Raw genomic sequence first — 17587 nt, 5'->3', positions numbered from 1 at the left:
AAGTTAAACTCTCCTCTGCTGCATTAGGGCGTACGGCACACGACTTGGTATCTCATCAATGATTTCTCTATCACGCCTATCCCGCCGGTATCAAATATTTTCATTTTGCAAGTCAATTCAATAACGAATAATTAACAATTCCTGACCTGGATAATTATTCACCATTGATTAGGTCGATTCCTCAAGCTTTAGTCTTGATTGGCAAATACCTTGTATTTTATATTTTATTAAAGCTAGCGTATTTCAAAATTTCGAAGGTGGAGGTAAAATATGGATCAATTTTTCTGTGAAAATTCTTCTTACTTAACTCAAAGTCGCAAATTTCCCTTTAATTTTACAATTAGTACACCTACGTGACGACCCTCAGATCATCCTTGCGGATAAATCACTAAATAAAAATCCCGAAATCAGCACGTCTTCGTTTGTAACGCCGCTAGAGGAAGACCTACCAGGCAAAGGAGATCTCGTCGGCCTTGATACTGAATTTGTATCATTAAATCAGGTCAACATTAATGTAGACATTACGAATGATAATTTTCCTAATTTTATTACTAGTTATCATATATAGTCACTGATAATTACTTTAAAACATCAATAAAAAATTGCTTATTACGTATGGATAGGACGAAGCTGAAATTCATTCTGATGGTACAAGATCAACTATAAAACCAAGTCAAATGAGTGTAGCTAGAATTTCGGTCATTTACGGATCAGGACCGAAACGTGGAACAGCTTTTATTGATGATTATATTTCAACAAGCGAACAGGTTTGTCATGTTATTTATTGATACTAATACATTTCGTTAAAAGTTCTCCATAATGCACCTATGATACCAAAAATAGATTACTATAAATATCTTAATTATTACGATATCGATGATTTTCTGAACATTTATTGTATATTATATCAGATTTATTCCGGTAGCAATCATAGCTTATTGCCAACATTTTCTCCACAGGTTGTCGATTACCTCACTGAATTTTCTGGTATTCGCCCTGGAGACTTAGATCCGATGGTATCAACCAAGTATCTCACCACTTTGAAGGCGAGCTATCGAAAATTACTCTGTCTCATAGATAGAGGTGTAATATTTGTTGGACATGGCTTGCGTAAAGATTTTAGGGTTATCAATATTAAAGTAAGTTGATCAGGCGTTGTAATTAAAAGCGTTCACTTCCATAACTAATAGTTCATGTATGTAGTATTAAAATTATATCAAATGCCGCCTATCCTAATGTCAAAATAGGTACCTAATGAGCAAGTTATCGATACGGTGGAAATATACCATCTTGAACGACAACGTTATTTGTCCCTACGGTTCCTAGCGTGGTATTTTTTGAATCGTAATATTCAGACGGAAACTCATGATAGCATTGAAGATGCTGTCACTGCTCTCGATTTGTATGATAAATATACCAATACTATTAAAATGGGTAATTTCAGGCAAAAGTTAATTGCATGCTATGAAACTGGAAGAAAATGTAATTGGAAAGCACCCACTACTACTTAATTTTAATCTACTACGGTATCAATTGATCTGACTTCAAACCTATTCCTTCGATCGATGTTAAAGCTTATTGCCTAACTGATACTAGAGTTACCGATTACACAAATATTCTATAGTTATTTAACATACGAAAAGTTTTATTATCGTTAAATTATAAAAAATGAGCAAATGTTCTACTAGCATTAGGTAAGTTACCTCTAAAATGCATGCTTCTGTAATATAATTGCTTTTCGTATATCTGCGTGTCCTTATAGTAGTACACTGTATGTATACTCTTGAAACTTTAAATATCCTCTTTTCAAGGGCAATTATCATTTCATTCAGGATATAGAGAACAAATGTTAGCTTTACCTCCGTAGTTACATTCTTATAATGCTATTTTAATTCTTACCGATCTCCTTTTTTAGAGAAATAATATTGTTGCAGACGAATTTATAAGCTTATGTCCTATACTGAAAATATTCTTGTGGATAATTTGCTATTTAAACAATTTTATCATGCAATTTACTGCTTTAGCCCTTTATCGACTTTCTAAAGATTCTTATGACGATAATCAATATTGAAATGGTGCATAGTTAAAAGAAGATTTGATCGTATTTATGGTCGAATTTAATTTGATGTCTGCCTTCCATGAGTTAACGTCGTCGTTGTACATTAACGCTAGTAAAATTGAACTTTTGACAACTATTTTCCATACTTACTGAAAATATTATTTGTCAGCTAGTATGTTAATAAGTGTCGTATAAATTGAAAGTGTAATTACATAGCACAATTATACTTGCAACATCTCTTTTTATTTATTCTATAGAGTGATCATCACGTCTTGTGCAATGGATGTCAAATCGTTGTTATTAAATGTAGAACAAGAAAATATAAGAAATTCAAGTAACTATAGCTATGAACGAAGTTTGTTAACATGCTGTAACTTTTTTTCTTGCCGTCAAGGTGAGGCCATTGAATTAAAGCATCATTGCTGTCACTATCACCAATTTTAAGTCTGCAATAAAAGATTTAAAATGCTAACTGAATGAATAGAACATTAAATTTGTCAACTTTGAATGGGATATAACTAGATTAGATAATACAACTCGAACGTCAAATTAATAAAAATGTCCTTAAAGGAGTAACAGCCTGACTGATATTGGCTTGCAACAATATTACACAGACTATCTTTATTTATAATTACAAGCTACCATTGATTTCTACATATAAAACTACAAAAGCAATTACTGAACTGAAGAGAGTAATGACATAACCGGCGGCAGAAAAGAAATTTATTGATCACAACTGGATAGGACAGATTTAGATGCACTTGAGGGTGAAGTATCCAATGATTCCAGACGTAATTTCTTGAGAGGCTGTGGTACGATCACATCATCTTCCATGCTATCACAACATAGTAGCTGGATATCATGAATTAAGTCAATTTCAATTTTTTCCTCCTATAATCATCATCATTGATCAATACAATAAAAAATTTAGAAGAGGATTTAATTAATCATGTTGAAGTACTATACCTGCATAGAAAAACTATATAGCAAATTAAAGTTTCAAGTCTGTGATATGAACAGTTACTATAATTTTAGCATCTGACAAGTTGAAGGTACACATAGAGAACGATTATTAAGTTTCAAACTAAACCTGACCTTGTACAATATACAAGTGTAATTTTAAGTTCGTTCCTTATTAAAGTGAGGGTTGAGCAATACTCGTAATAATATTTATTATTCAACCACGGCTCCTACCATCTTCATGCCATTGCCGCATAGAATGCTCCTAAACCCGCATTTAGCTGTTCATCATTTTACTTTGCAGTAATAGCAAATACAGACCTAATGCCATTCGATTTTATTCTTTAATAAGCCAATACAGTATAAAGGGTACGAGGCATTTGTATTTGCATTACTTGCAGCGTTAAACTACAGTAAAGTTTTTGCATGAGTTACAATCAGCTGCAAATTACCCATTAATTCTAAATACTACTAGCAGTTACGAGCCGCAAATGCTATGTAGTAGTCATAACAGGCACCTTAGGAGGTATCGATATATGCGCCTATGATTTCATTCATGGATTACTAAATTGGCATCATTGATGTTCACTCATGAGCTGCAGCATCATTAGCAATATCGCTAGCTCAAGACGAGATGTTAGCTTTAATTGAAATCACGCTATCGACTCAAGCTTCAAGAGTAACCCATGCGCAACTATCCTAACGTTTAGATCTATTACTATCCATTAGCACAAAGCCGAGCTGTGGAAAACGATACTAGCTCAAGGACTACAGAAAGGAAAGGCAAGAGAGTTTTGCTTCCTTTTCGTAGTCCATACTTCTATATGCAAAGTATGTATACCGTGTTATAATTAAAAAGCATCTTTATTATTAGACTCAATTATTGAAGTAAACTTGCACAAGCGACGGTAAGAAAATTTTGCTATCATGCTTAGCTTGCGTTAATAAAGTACAGATACTTTTCAGTCATCTGCTAATCCTATTATCCGACTCGTGTCGACTAACAGTATGCCGTATTTACATTTTTGGAATCAGCTCGTGGCAGCTGGCTAACAACGCTTGTTGTTCGCTTTCTGACATTCATTTTTTGTCATTAGTGAGTAGCAGTTAGTCATCACTAGTTGATATAATCACACTCGTATTTACAGTAAGGTCGTAGCGACTGACTAGCCATAGCGAACAACGTATGCCGGTCGTTTTCGATTTTCATCTTTTGCAAGTAAACTTGTAGCGATTATATTAACGTTACTCATTAGCGCATCCTAACGCACATTTTACCACATTCATCATTTGTGAATAAATTCGTAGCAATTAGCGTTACTTTATAGCGCGTAAAGTTTATTTTATGATATGAATTTTTTGTAATCAATCTCAAAAGTAGTTGATGTTTTACAATTTCTAAATGTCTTCACGTGCACAGTGCGTTCAAAGTCAGTCGATTAACGATGCATAGCATTCTCCTAGGATAACTTGTTCGATTTTTGTAGCCAATATTTATGACTAATGCGCTCTACTGTACTGTGTACATGTTGGTTATTATCACTCGCTGTGGACCTGTAGGAAAGTAGTTCTAGGGAAGACGATCACAGCTTACCTCATCACAGAAAGGCAGATCCATTCCATAAAAAAGATCTTCTATCTTGAATTGCATGATGGAATGAGCAGGATCCAAGGTTGAAAATTTTTCCAATGCTTTTGTGGTATTTCTGACAACGTATGCATTCATTGGCCATATCATAGTATCATCATCAGGTTTGATGACCACAATGCCAACAGCAATTTGAACGGAAGAATGATGGACCCAATTCATTAATTCCTGGATCAAACTATCTTCGTTTTCAAGGGAATAGGCAATTTCCAAGACTAAGGTGGGCAATGGTGTTGTACCATAACGTTCGAATGTATGCGGGCGAACTGATCGCGGTAGAACTCGATTTACTCCAACCTTTAAACCAATTGGTTCGAAACCTCGATCAGGCCATCTCGTTTTCAATTTATCTGGCTGTCCATGGACGAGAATATCGCAAGGTCCAACGCCATAATATCGGAAGCGATTGAGAGAGATATTCTTGTGGCAAATTCTACTGACTAATGTATAGCCAAAGTAATTGATCAATTTACGATATAAAGCTGAAGGCAATGGCGCATGAAACCAAATTTCACCGTAGCCTAACTTGATATCATACTGATATTCTAATTTTAAATTAGGATAGCGCCATGCTAGATTAGACCATGTTGAATAGTCCGTTTGGCAAGCAAGGCAGACTGATTGATGTTTCCTAGTCAAGCGATTTTGAGTTAGCACGTTGACTAATTTGGACTCAAATCCATCGAAAGGATACACCACCATACTTTCATCGTGCTCTAAGCTGGCATCAACAGCTAATTGGCTACTGTCGTCCATTTCACTCTCTTTATTTTCACTAGGTAATGACTCAACTGAATCGCTCTCGTGGCATTCCTGTGCATCGTTTTCATCCATCATCATTTTGGGGCTAGAACTTGTACATGTTACCTCCTGGATCACTTGTGGCTCACATGGTAACTCCATGCTTAATGGAATGGAATGAATACTCGTTGCTGTACACGCGGTTGATTCCATCAAATCCATCGCATGCGATAGTTAGTAGAAAAACAACTCGGCCAACCGTAGACCCTTGGACTTGCAGCTTTTCCTTGCTGTCTTTCACGGCCAATCTCTTCTTGGCAAGTTTATGCGTCGATTTGAAGGGAAAAGTGGCAATAGCGCCAGCTAGTCTAACGATTAATTTGACAGCGCGCATCTATTTGTAATCAATCCATTGATTATCAATTCGCTTTCTACCGTACAGTATGGCGCACACCCACTGCATAAAGTACCACCATAGAGTCCGTGTATAGGACGACTACGTCATTCCATCACCGCTAAAACACCGAGTGCAAACTCTTGTCATCGAAAGCCATTTAAAGTGCGCGGTGCTATCGATAGTAGGTGGTCATGGCAGAGGAGCTACATGTCCACGTCCTATATCGATTCAGAATTTGGCGAAAGTTGATGGCATTATATAAGGATATTCCCACTCTATCATCTTTATTAAACCGTTGCCTTAAACGTGCTACTTTGGCCAATCTAGACAGAAATTTCTCTCATGTAGGGTAGCTCAGAAACTCGCACACGATGTTTAGGGAGGGAGCTGTACTGTACACTCACAGTTTTACTCTCTACCCAAAAGTGCCATTTACACTTTACAATGGATCATGGCCATTTCAATACGTACAGTGCAATAGGTATCACAAGTTTATGCACGAAATAGTTTTGCTAGGCCTAGTCGAAAACTGCATGCCCATGGATTCAAAACAAGTATCAAACTAGAGTATTGTTAACACAAAACGACTATTTCGTGCATCATCTTCATACAGAACTTTGATCACCATTGTACTTCATTATATCATTAGCAAGACAAGGAAAAGACAAGCATGGTTACACAACAACTACCCGTTAGAATTGTTTACAGTTTTATTCGAAAGCAATCTTTGTAGATGTGGTACAGGTCCAATACGAGAACTTTACTAATTTCAAATAATACTAATAATACCATCTACAAAATGAAATAAATTCGTTGCTTTTAACACCAGGTTGAAAAGCCATGCGACAAGTTGTGCTTCACATGTCCTATCAATCACTTTCAGCAAATTCGATATTCAGGATTCGCTGGCGTTACCGCCTTTTGTAGCCTAATATGGAAGTGTACAATTAATATGTTTCTGAGTCCTAACAAATCGAACCGGAGCGATGGAAATCGATGTCTAATCTATATGTAGAACTTAAAGATTCTCACCTTCTTCTTTTTCTTTTTCCCCTTACGACTCGCAGACTGAGATAATAATGACTGAAATAAAATAGTTTATATAAGTATCCTAGTCGTGGTATAAAGCTAAATTTGTAGACAAAATATACCTTGATTTCTTCATCTTTAACAACATGTTCTGATTCGTACACTTCTGGATCGAAAGTGCCACCAGTAATTCTACAAGCATACAAAATACATTCAATCATTAAGAAGTACATTGGAAAGCTCTCTTAATACAGTGCAATGTTAATTATGTAATCATCGAATACAAAGGAAACTATAACCACCTCATTGGCCCACTAGGCATCAGCAGAACCGTGAATTTAAACTGAGCGACAAAGTCACCTGTGGTAAACGTAAATAATGAAAAGTCGTATTAGTTGTTGACTTCATATAATCCATGCCGACCCAACAGACAAAAACAACTATTTTATCAGAAAGAGTACTACCTTCCTTCTCCCACAATACATTGAACGGTTCCAACAAGCCATGCTTGACGCATTCTACGACACCCATACGCGCCTTTGTTTCGTCGTCAAAAGCTCTAATCAAAACCGCACCCAATAGAATATCATCAACTGAACAACTTGAGAAAATACAATTTTATGCATTGCTTTCAAATACTAGCAATCATATAGTATCGAGCAGATGAACGACTACAGTAGTAACATAAATAGTATTACTACAACAAATACACCCTACAGAACGTACCTAAGAGTAAAAGGCATAGCCGTAAATTTGTTTGATACTTCACTGAAGAAAACTAAAATTCATAAGCAAGAAATCGTGAGAAAGCTCAAAGGATTATTCATCGTTTCCATCAACTTTAAAGACGGTGATATAACTTGAGCCAGTAACAGGCAGCTTGCGTATGTACACGTAAACTGCTATTATAAAACAGCACTCTTTATTACCTCTTGATGCTTTCATTTTTAGGCTGTACTGTAAGTTGGTTTTTTTATATACAGTTGTTCTATTATCCATTTCTTTACTCTAAAACAATCATCAATCATATCCAAACGTTACAATATATTCTTTCGCGATATTATTCATCCTTTATCCATATACCTTTCCATCAGCAGTACTTATTAGGACATCAACAGTGTAAACTTCATTTACTTCAAACTCACAGGTTTCATGCTCTTTCCTACATATTACGTAAAACGGATTATACGTCTATTAGCCTTTACATATATTGCATGCATCTATTCCTACATATTAAAGTACTTTCAAAGCTTAAATTAGCAATACCTTTGAGCTTCCGATGGATTTAGAATTATCGACTTTTCTCCATCTATAACATATTTTTTTAATTGATGGGACATCATTCCTGCATTAGAAACATTAAAAGCAATTACCAAGTTAATCTGTGTCACTTTTCTAGCATTGCTAAAATTGAATTACAGAACACTTTTTAAAATCGACGATCCTTAAACAGTTTCATAATTGTTTATTTTTAATTCTCTTTTACGGTACATACCTTCGATAGGCTTACATTCGAAAGATTCGGCTACTTTTTGAATTGCGTCCGTTACAACTTGGTTCTACGATTTTAAACAAAAAGTTATCAGAATCATGAAGTACTAGCAATTTCGTCGGCCAATTTCTACTGTGCAATGCAAACGTCAATTACCTCATTGCCAGGTTTGACAAGCCTTAAAGCTGCTTCCGCAGCAGTGTAAGCAGCCACGATAACATCTGCTTTACGACCGGAAACTTTTTTCTCCTATAGTCGGTGATAAGAATTTACATTATCATGATGTCATACGCGCCAAAAATCAGGTTCACAACATTGCATGGATTTTAGTGTATCGATCCAATTTACTTACTTTGGATGAGCCTACAACAATTGTATGACCAACAACCGCGATAAATCCATCAATATGAACGCCTAAATCACTTTGGAGATGCAAGCAATTGTGTTCATGTTCAATTTTTTATCTAATAGCAACCCTTTAATTAGGGTAATCACTATCACATAATTAGCATATATCGTATACTACAAGCACTATATTAAGTTTGCAGTTTCTATGTTGCTGTCTTAAGACTTGTTCATATGATGGGGCGATGTACTTTGCCCGTCAAAAGAACGTAGACAATCCTTAGTTTATGGCTAAGATGAGACCATGTCTGATGAGCTGACAAAGTACCGTGCCGCAACCTATGAACGGACCTTTAGCACAGTAATCAACTTACAATTTCACAACATCTCCATCATTCAATTCTAATTCAGGGTCACTATTAAGGGGACTAAAATGGCAGATGCAATGGTTGACCGATACACACGTAGGGAAAGCAATACCTAATAAAATAAAGATGATCATTTTCGATTTCTTTCATTTAATCAATTCCATTATACTCAATACCCAATAATAAGGTGAAAAAGCATTCTCAGAATTATTTTTAGTAAACTATTCAACTCAAAGCTGCTCTATCTTCAATTAATCTTATTATAACGTCGTGATTTTAGCTATGATTTCAACAGTCATCCATTATTTTCCATTACCTAGTAGCTAAGACTGTTTATTTATTCCAGTAACGTGTACACACCTATGTATTTTGAAAGTGTGGTCAACAATTATGCTCAGCTTACCCTTCTTGAGCTCTTTCTCCTTCTTGTATACTTTACTGGTCTCTTCCAAAATCATTTTATCTCCCATTTCACATAAACTTTTAGCAGTGGCACCAACAGTAGCGTTGTCGATCAGTATGCCTAATATACCTATCAAATTGGAATAATGCATACTATCAGCATGGAATATTTTCAAAGCAAATTACTTTTAACGTTTAATGTCAATCCACCATTCCGTTACTAAGACAATCGGATAACCCGCTATTTTCTTTTCTATTGATACTTTGCATTTGACATGGTTCTGACTGCATGTAGAAAGAATTAATATTTAATGAATTACGCAGATTACTATGTTGAAACAATTTCGGAAAAGACACAAGCAATAAAAGCACGAGTGTAATCGTTTCACTTTTGATTTATTGTAACCTACTGAAACGGTTCTACCAGTTATGATGATGGAGACAACCACGAGTGTCATCGTTTCATCACTACTTCTGATTTATTGTAACCTAGTAAAACGGTTCTACCAGTTATGATGATGGAGACAACTGGCTGAATAGCTTGCTTTAGTGTATGATATTTGAAGAATTGAGCATATCCAAGGTGAGCATGCCTTGACGATTATCATTCCCGGCTGCTGTATGACAATGAATTGAATATACTAATGGGAACATCACAGCCTCCTTTCCAGTACAATCCACTAGGCTAGCGTAGCGAAATTGGATGATGGTAGCAAAGTAGAATGATTTGGCGTCCAAGTGCAATCTTATTTCGATACGAAATGATATGATCTTTTAAGGTCAATACAGCTTGTCTACTTACGATTGGCCATATCACCAGCCATTTTGTACTTGGTGACAACGACATCTTCGGCGATGGTAGGCTCTTCTTCACTCGATTCTTCCCCTTTCCTATCTGCCATGCTTTCTGTGAAGGATAATAGAAGAAATTGGAGTTGAAAGAACAAGCTTAGACCGTATTAAAGCCTTCCATCTACGCTATTATTCAACCTATCCACCGTAATGACTGCAAGGAAAGCGATCCTAGCAACAGTCGTTTGGATCGAGTGGAGTCGTTGAGCCGTACGACGTACGTAGACTGGAGTGACTCGCACATGGCGCAGTAACCCAGTGGTGGAAGCAATTTTAATATGGCTACAAATGGCTACAGTCAATGACGACGATACAAGCAATCTCGCTGTTAATGGATTGACTACCATTCTTGTTGAGTCATCATCAAGGATGGCTCAACAAGAGTCTACAGTATTGACTCCATTGCATGGTCTAGCCATGAAGCACTGATAGAAACTTTCATCCTGAGATGAATTTTGCAGTGAATTGAAAGAATTTCAATCATGTCATGAATTTTCACCCGTAGAAAATTCATGCCAATTGTTCTATCAAGAAGAAGGAGAAAGATCCTGAGTCTTTTCCTGCCAATACTAAAGGATCTCCACATCCTACATCACGTTATTCTACTTTCTTATTCAACTTACCCACCAACTTTGCGCAGAATGTGAATAAATTTCAGTCAGCTTGTCCGCCAACCAATTCCTATTTAGTTTGACTGGCCGCAGCAATGACAAGCTCTGCTCTACTAGCAGTATTCCTATTGCAGTGTCAGCAGTACTGAGTTGAGGTCTAGTGTGACGTTTCGCTGTCAGTACTATAGTCTGCTGGCTTGTGGAGCGGTTTGGTCCGGTCCGGTCCGGTTCGGTCTAATGGCACGTGTGCGACCCATGTAAAACGTGATGAGTGGAAATGTTAGGTAGACTACGCAATCATCAGCCAGGGGTAATATCAGTGATAGAGGGAAACACTTGGATTCATAGAGGCTTTGATGGTGGGCATTTTTGCCGCGAAACTGACCGTCCTCAAGCACTACAGTGCACAGTGTTGGTACTGTAGGGTATGTACTGTACAATCAGGGTAGAAGACTCCTCAATCATCCCTTCCATGGATTGCTTACAGACTGCAGCAACGACAGCCACATCGACTGCAATATAGGCCAAGCGTGTACAGTAGATAGTAATACTGTGTACTGTACCAAAAATGGCCGACAATTTTGGCCACAGCTTTTTTACTCATTCACAGTTGATGACTTCTTTTGGTCATGGCGTCGGTAGGAAGAGACTAGATTGGTCACTATTGAATCCTATTGTGTTGAATGCAGTTCTAAAATGATATTCATCTTTCGAAATGAGTAGTAGTGATGAAGAAAACAGACCCACAAGATACGTCTGATGTCATTCACTACCACCTTCTCTATCGGATCTTGCTCCGAGAATATCCGTCCATCCGAGTCTGTGGCACTTGCTAAGGATGGTGACTACGGCATCTCGCCCAGTCATACTATACACACTAGTATACAGTAGTTTGTTCATTACAGTAGGGTGATGATGGCACCCGTCTTCCTGGCGTCCTTCCGTCCATCGCCAAACGCAATCGAGTAGTGTACAGTACCAGTTTGGGCAAACAATTTCACTTTGTACTGTAGGCGATTTTGTCTTGGAAATGGATATTTTATAATCAGCATTACGAGTAGCGTAATTCTATCAACTTGTATAAATAGTTTAGCTCTCCAGCTCCACATTGCTATAAAGGATAGTAGTTTTACGTTAGTTTTAGTAAGATTTTTTTCCCTTTTTCGGAAAGCATCACAGTATAAATCGGAAGGACAGCAGGACGAGGGGTGACATCACTTTGTGCCTCAGGCTCTACAGTACCATAGAAAAAGGGAATAGTCTATGACAGTCCAGTACACTTTGTAGCCAGAAGGAAAAGTCCGCGGTCATGTCCATACTGTGACTGTTCAGACGATGGTCTGTTACAACAGTTGTAAACATGCGATCGACTTGTCTCAATAAAGACTGTGGCCGCTCGCAGTACTGTACATTGTAGAAGCCGATCGGATCCAACCCATGCCCGATTTGGCTCTTTTAGGTAGGACTTGTCCACCATCATCGTCGTTGGCAACCCAATATCCAGCGAAGAAGAGTGCAAAGTGGCTATTCAGCTTGGCTTCTTTCCCATTATAGAGCATTATCTGGTAGGAATTGAAGGCTATCGCCATAGACAACTTTCATTTTGCCAAGATCATCAACACAACTTGATCCATTATGCCTCCAAAGAAAAAGGCATCGGCGCCAAGTCAGAAAACCGTGCAAAAGAAGAAAGAGAAAATTGTCGAGGTCTCTCCTTTCACTCCAATAACTTGATTGCCATCGATTCTATCATGATAGTATCGATAGCAAATGATAAGCCGTCTTAATATCTTATCAATAATGGACACTTTGATAGGATGACAAGATACGACTACATTACGTTAAAGTGGGCGCATGATGCGTACTACGTAGACGAGTCTCCTACCAGCAATGGCAAACATCATGCTTACGGTATACTAATTCGGTCGACAATCTCGTCTTGATGGATTGTACAATGAAGTGTTGTAGCATCTACAGAATCGATGGATCGCTTGACCATCCATGATAATTCCAATTCGAGCTTGACGATCGATTAGTCTACCATGTGTACAACTTTAAATTCAATAAGTTACTCGTCATCGCTCTTCAGTCTTGACTAGTTATGTAAATCATCTACCAAATGGTTGCAAGTCTACTAATAGCGGACATGAGTATGGCATCGATCAAACTCAATACGAGTAGATGCACGTAAAGTACTATCTTAACCATGAGCAATAGGTAGCTCGATCCAACTGTAGGCATAGGTAGAGAATTTCGGTTGAGAAATGATGGAAATGTCTACACTAGAATCGATTCGATCATTATCTGCATTAAAAACATTCGTAGGAATAGATCGAGTAACACGTAATTTAACGTTAACAATGTACTAATGAACGGTATAATATGCTTCTAGGACAAAACGTTCGGTTTAAAAAATAAAAAAGGTAAAAAGCAGCAAGAGTACGTTAAGCACTTATCCAATCAGGTAAGTTAATGTACACCACCATCAATAGGACGTTATAGATGATACAGGACATTATAATCGGAAAGTCATTGCGACTGATTTCAATCCATCCAATGGTTGACTACCAAACTACCAACTTTTATACGAGCAGTTGAAAACTAATAATAATTGAAGAGTCTTCATGACTATACTGCATGTGTTTTCATACAAAAGTTCGATTAACATGCGTCTTCCATTGATGTATACTTATCTATAGGTTAAATATGGACAACAAGGTCCAAACAAGGTCAGACAGTTCAATGACCTATTGACATGTTTAGATTACTGCAGTTAAATTGACGGATTGATGAATGCTAATATAATATTGTGCTTTATGACTTGAACAGGCTGAACAGCAAAAGTTTGAGGATAAAGTAAGTATAACATGGCAAAGTGATTGTATCAATAGTCTAGACTTGGGCTTTTCTGATCGAAAGAACTTGCCATGATTACCAAATCTCTTTACAACTCCTTTTTATTCAATTTCTGTCACTGCTTGTCATGCGAGTATTGTAGAAATAATATACAATAGCTGTATTAGGTAGTTTACAAAGTTGAACTCAAAAATACCTGTAAAGCAATAGGCTAACAACTGTTGTTTCCATATTAGAAAAAGAAAAGCGAAGCACAAAAAGAAAGAGATGAAATGGAGAAGTTATTTAGACCTGTCAGTCAAAAAGCTTCTGCAGGTATCTTTTAGCTATGGCAACAGCGTTAGCAATTTTTGCCCTGTTGTGGTTGAACAACAAGACGGATGATGAGCATGAATCAGGTGTCTTATCATATCACCATCTATTTGAATACTTAGGAGCAGACCCAAAGTCGCTTTTGTGTGCCTTTTACAAGCAAGGAAATTGTAGTAAAGGTGATAAATGCAAATTTTCTCATGATATGTCCTTGGATCGAAAAACTGAGAAAAGGAGTGTATATATTGACTCAAGAGATGAAGACGACTTAAAAGATGGTTATTAAAACTGATTTTCTAAAATCATTTAGCGTCAAATAATTTCAATATATCACTAATGGTCAATTTAAAAATTGCCTTATCAAATTTAATATTGATTCACATAGACACAATGGACAAATGGGATCAAGAAAAGTTAGAGGAGGTTGTAAACAAGAAGCACGGTAGTGAAAAAGCCAAACCTAAAACTGAAATCGTACGTTGTTACTCTACTAATGTATCGCAGTGATTACCCAATTCTGTGTTGGACTTTTACCTTATTGAATTGGTAACTATACACATGTTAGGTTTGCAAGTACTTTCTAGAAGCTATTGAAAAAGGTCTGTATGGTTGGTTTTGGGCATGCCCTAATGGCGGAAACAAATGTATGTATCGACATGCACTTCCACCTGGATTTGTGCTTAAAAAAAATTCAAAGAAGGATGAAGTAGATGAAACCACATCACTAGAAGAACTTATAGAAACAAAGGTTCGTTCTAATTAATGATTGATGTGAAATTAAAGTGAAATTCAACAATGTTGAAAATGACTGTCTCACAATAAAGTTCAATTAAACTACACTGTTTAGAGGGCGAATCTAGGTTCAGAGCTAACCAAAGTTACGTATGAAACTTTCATAGTTTGGAAGAAGAATAGGGTAATTGATCTTATCATAACATAATATCGACAACTTAGTATTTCGATGTGTATAATGGATATTATTTAATGCTTCACTTTATCTCTTATACTAGTTGGAAGCGAAACGAAAGAAAGAAGAAGCAGATACGAAGAAGAAAAAAGCCGAACTAAAAGCCGGACGAAGCATTGGAGTTAGTGACTGTTACCTTGTTATATCGCCTTTATAACATCAAAAAAATGTTGCATGAACAAAAATTATGTCAGATGTTAGTACTATTTTACTCAATTTATAATACTGTATTTGCTCTAATGGTGCGCTGTAGATAAGTGGCAGAGAAGTTTTTCAATTTCAACCTAGCCTTGTTGAAGAAGCCGACGATGACGAAGAAGAGGCAGTTTTCGAGCGAAAGGCAGAAACAGATGAGACAAGTAACGTAAAATACATTGATTTAACCTTTGAAGAATTACTTGCCGCAGCTACAGATGATGAGCCAACGTCGAAGAAGACGACATCAAAGGGTAATCCATTATGATATCCTTACTAGATTAACCAGTTTTGAGTTGCCATGCGTGGATGTCTCTGAAACTATGAAAAATACAGTGTCGTAATGTAATAAACCCTCTGTTACAGGTGCTAGTAAAAGTAAGGAAGGAAACGCTGCTGATGATGGCGATGATAACAAATTAGGAGAGGCTGCAGGTTACTCCAACGTTACAGATGATGGAAATGCTGCCGTCGCTGGCAGTAGCGATAACGCCACTGCTAATAGTGGAAGCTTATTAATAGAAGAAGATTTATTTATGGATGACATAGATGAGGATCTAGAAAATTTGGAATTAAACGATTGAAATTTTTACTGAACTGAAGTACATAGGCTAGATATCACTCTTGGACATTTACATCTTGCAATGGGAAGATCACAGAGATAGTTAAATGATTAAGAAGGGAAGCTGTTCTATATATATATATATGTATATAATAAGATGACAGGAAGGTCGTTTCGTTATTTGTCAAAAAATTTTTACTATGCTGACCAATAAAGGATCCTGCATTCTCCAATAGCTTACGCTGCATATGCATTCATTATGCATTTCTAAATAGATTAAAAGAAGAACATGTTGACTATTACCAGGTATCTTCTGTAGAGAGTCGACTTCTATTGTTTGACTTGAATCAGTAACGCTATTACTCAAAGCTACTTTCTGTGCACTAAGCAAGTATATTATGCTTTCGCAAATGACGTATAACAAGCAGTGATAGACGACAAAGAGTTTTATTAATCATCTCTAATTCATTTTCAGGAAAGTCGCAAGTTTGTCCACCCTTTACATAATATATATCGAGGGTGTATTATACCCTTGCCTACAATCCCAAGTTAATCAATCATTAATAATTAGTTTACTTTATATATACAGTAGTGCAGAACAAGTTGAATTTTACTAAGGTTTGGAAAAATAGGACCGATAAATTATCAAAAATCGAAATGTCAGTATGAAGATTATAAATTAACTAAATGTGGCAAACAAACATGGTCTACTTAAATAAAAATCATTAAAGTTAGTGCATATCAGAAATATGGCATGTACGTATTGCTATCGATCATCTTATATAGAATCAAATGGTATTCGCTGTACCACCTCAATTAGCTGATTGCTTAGGAATATATTCAAAGCGTTGCATGCACAGTTAATTGAAATCAATCCAACATTATTATGTTTATATTTACAAGTATCGATAAAGTGAAGAAAAATATCCAAGGTTGGACTATACATCATTCTATAGTATGGTCTGCTTCTCAGCAGAAACTATGTCCTTTAAATCCTTTATATCTTTCGCTACTAAAATTATTTCATCCGACATGAGACTTATTTTTTCATTCATTTTAATAACTGTATCCCAAGTAGCAAGAAGTTGTTCTTGTATCGTTTCCATATTTTCACCTTGAATTTCTTGCTTTTCTTTGGCCGACAAGCTTGCTTGACTAGTAGTTTTTTTGAGCCTACATTCCTTATCCATACTATTATTAGTACTATCATGGCCGTTTATTGCTCCATTGGATAGACCAACTGAGAATGAAAGGGCGACCTCGTTATTTTCTAGCTCCTCACCCGATCCACCGTGTGAGCGTGCTTTTAATGATTGCATAGCATCTTCAAATCGTTGCTCGACACTGAGCAAGTTATTATCTGATTCAGCTAAGATTGAAAACTTACTAATAGCACATTTATTCCCATTATTTCCTTCATGCAAATGATGCATTAAATACGGATCACTAGGTCTTCGAGCTCTTCCTCTTGATAATATGGTATCATCGGTACTGGAGATACCAACCGAACTGGCGCTTCTCTTCATTTTGCCAGCTAGTAAAGGCGAACTAGTTACAGACTTGGGCTTGCTAGCAGCTTTACTTCGATTAAAGCGAAGACCACCTTTGATAATGTCCTTCCTACGAGCGCTTAAGCGTTCAAAAGGATTGGATCGAATTTTTATGGAAGCAGATGCATTTTTCTCGTTGTGATTATCTAGATAGTAAAATTTAATATTTAATATCTTCTCAAACACTACATGCAATCAAAATTCGTATCTATGGCGTTAGCATTTGAATAAAATCATTTAA

General features: G+C 36.6%; 4 protein-coding genes across 4 annotated transcripts in view; 2 read left to right on the top strand and 2 right to left on the bottom strand.

Moving 5' to 3' along the window:
- The window catches only part of TRIADDRAFT_30968 (uncharacterized protein), a gene marked incomplete at both ends in the record, with an annotated part of 5335 nt that extends 3824 nt beyond the window's left edge, over nt 1-1511 (top strand). Inside the window, 6 exons of the mRNA XM_002116460.1 lie at nt 28-87; nt 173-286; nt 368-502; nt 624-767; nt 960-1139; nt 1248-1511. Of these exons, the coding sequence (XP_002116496.1) occupies nt 28-87; nt 173-286; nt 368-502; nt 624-767; nt 960-1139; nt 1248-1511 (897 nt within the window). The remainder of the gene's footprint in view (nt 1-27; nt 88-172; nt 287-367; nt 503-623; nt 768-959; nt 1140-1247) is intronic.
- A 1271-nt stretch (nt 1512-2782) lies between these two features.
- On the bottom strand, nt 2783-5570 carry TRIADDRAFT_60471 (uncharacterized protein; the record flags this gene model as incomplete). The annotated part of the gene is made up of 2 exons (XM_002116363.1): nt 2783-2950; nt 4614-5570. The coding sequence occupies 2 exons, from the start codon at nt 5568-5570 to the stop codon at nt 2783-2785; spliced, it is 1125 nt and encodes a 374-aa protein (XP_002116399.1).
- A 999-nt stretch (nt 5571-6569) lies between these two features.
- On the bottom strand, nt 6570-10343 carry TRIADDRAFT_64279 (uncharacterized protein; the record flags this gene model as incomplete). The annotated part of the gene is made up of 15 exons (XM_002116362.1): nt 6570-6733; nt 6838-6888; nt 6957-7026; nt 7137-7194; nt 7299-7393; nt 7561-7612; nt 7764-7842; nt 7918-7996; nt 8101-8179; nt 8330-8393; nt 8483-8575; nt 8679-8748; nt 9046-9151; nt 9443-9571; nt 10244-10343. The coding sequence occupies 15 exons, from the start codon at nt 10341-10343 to the stop codon at nt 6701-6703; spliced, it is 1158 nt and encodes a 385-aa protein (XP_002116398.1). The 3' UTR covers nt 6570-6700.
- Nucleotides 10344-12539: 2196 nt separating this feature from the next.
- Nucleotides 12540-15818, top strand: TRIADDRAFT_60469 (uncharacterized protein; the record flags this gene model as incomplete). Its single annotated transcript, XM_002116459.1, has 12 exons — nt 12540-12611; nt 13297-13368; nt 13604-13633; nt 13734-13760; nt 13997-14075; nt 14195-14350; nt 14458-14546; nt 14638-14820; nt 14920-14988; nt 15083-15160; nt 15293-15488; nt 15601-15818. 12 exons carry the CDS (start codon nt 12540-12542, stop codon nt 15816-15818), a joined length of 1269 nt encoding a protein of 422 aa, XP_002116495.1.
- Between the last annotated feature and the right edge of the window lie 1769 nt (nt 15819-17587).

Source organism: Trichoplax adhaerens, genomic scaffold, assembly GCF_000150275.1.
Source record: "Trichoplax adhaerens TRIADscaffold_15 genomic scaffold, whole genome shotgun sequence".
NCBI lineage: Eukaryota > Metazoa > Placozoa > Uniplacotomia > Trichoplacea > Trichoplacidae > Trichoplax > Trichoplax adhaerens.
Note: the sequence above shows the minus strand (reverse complement) of the source record. Positions and strands in the feature narration are given on the sequence as shown.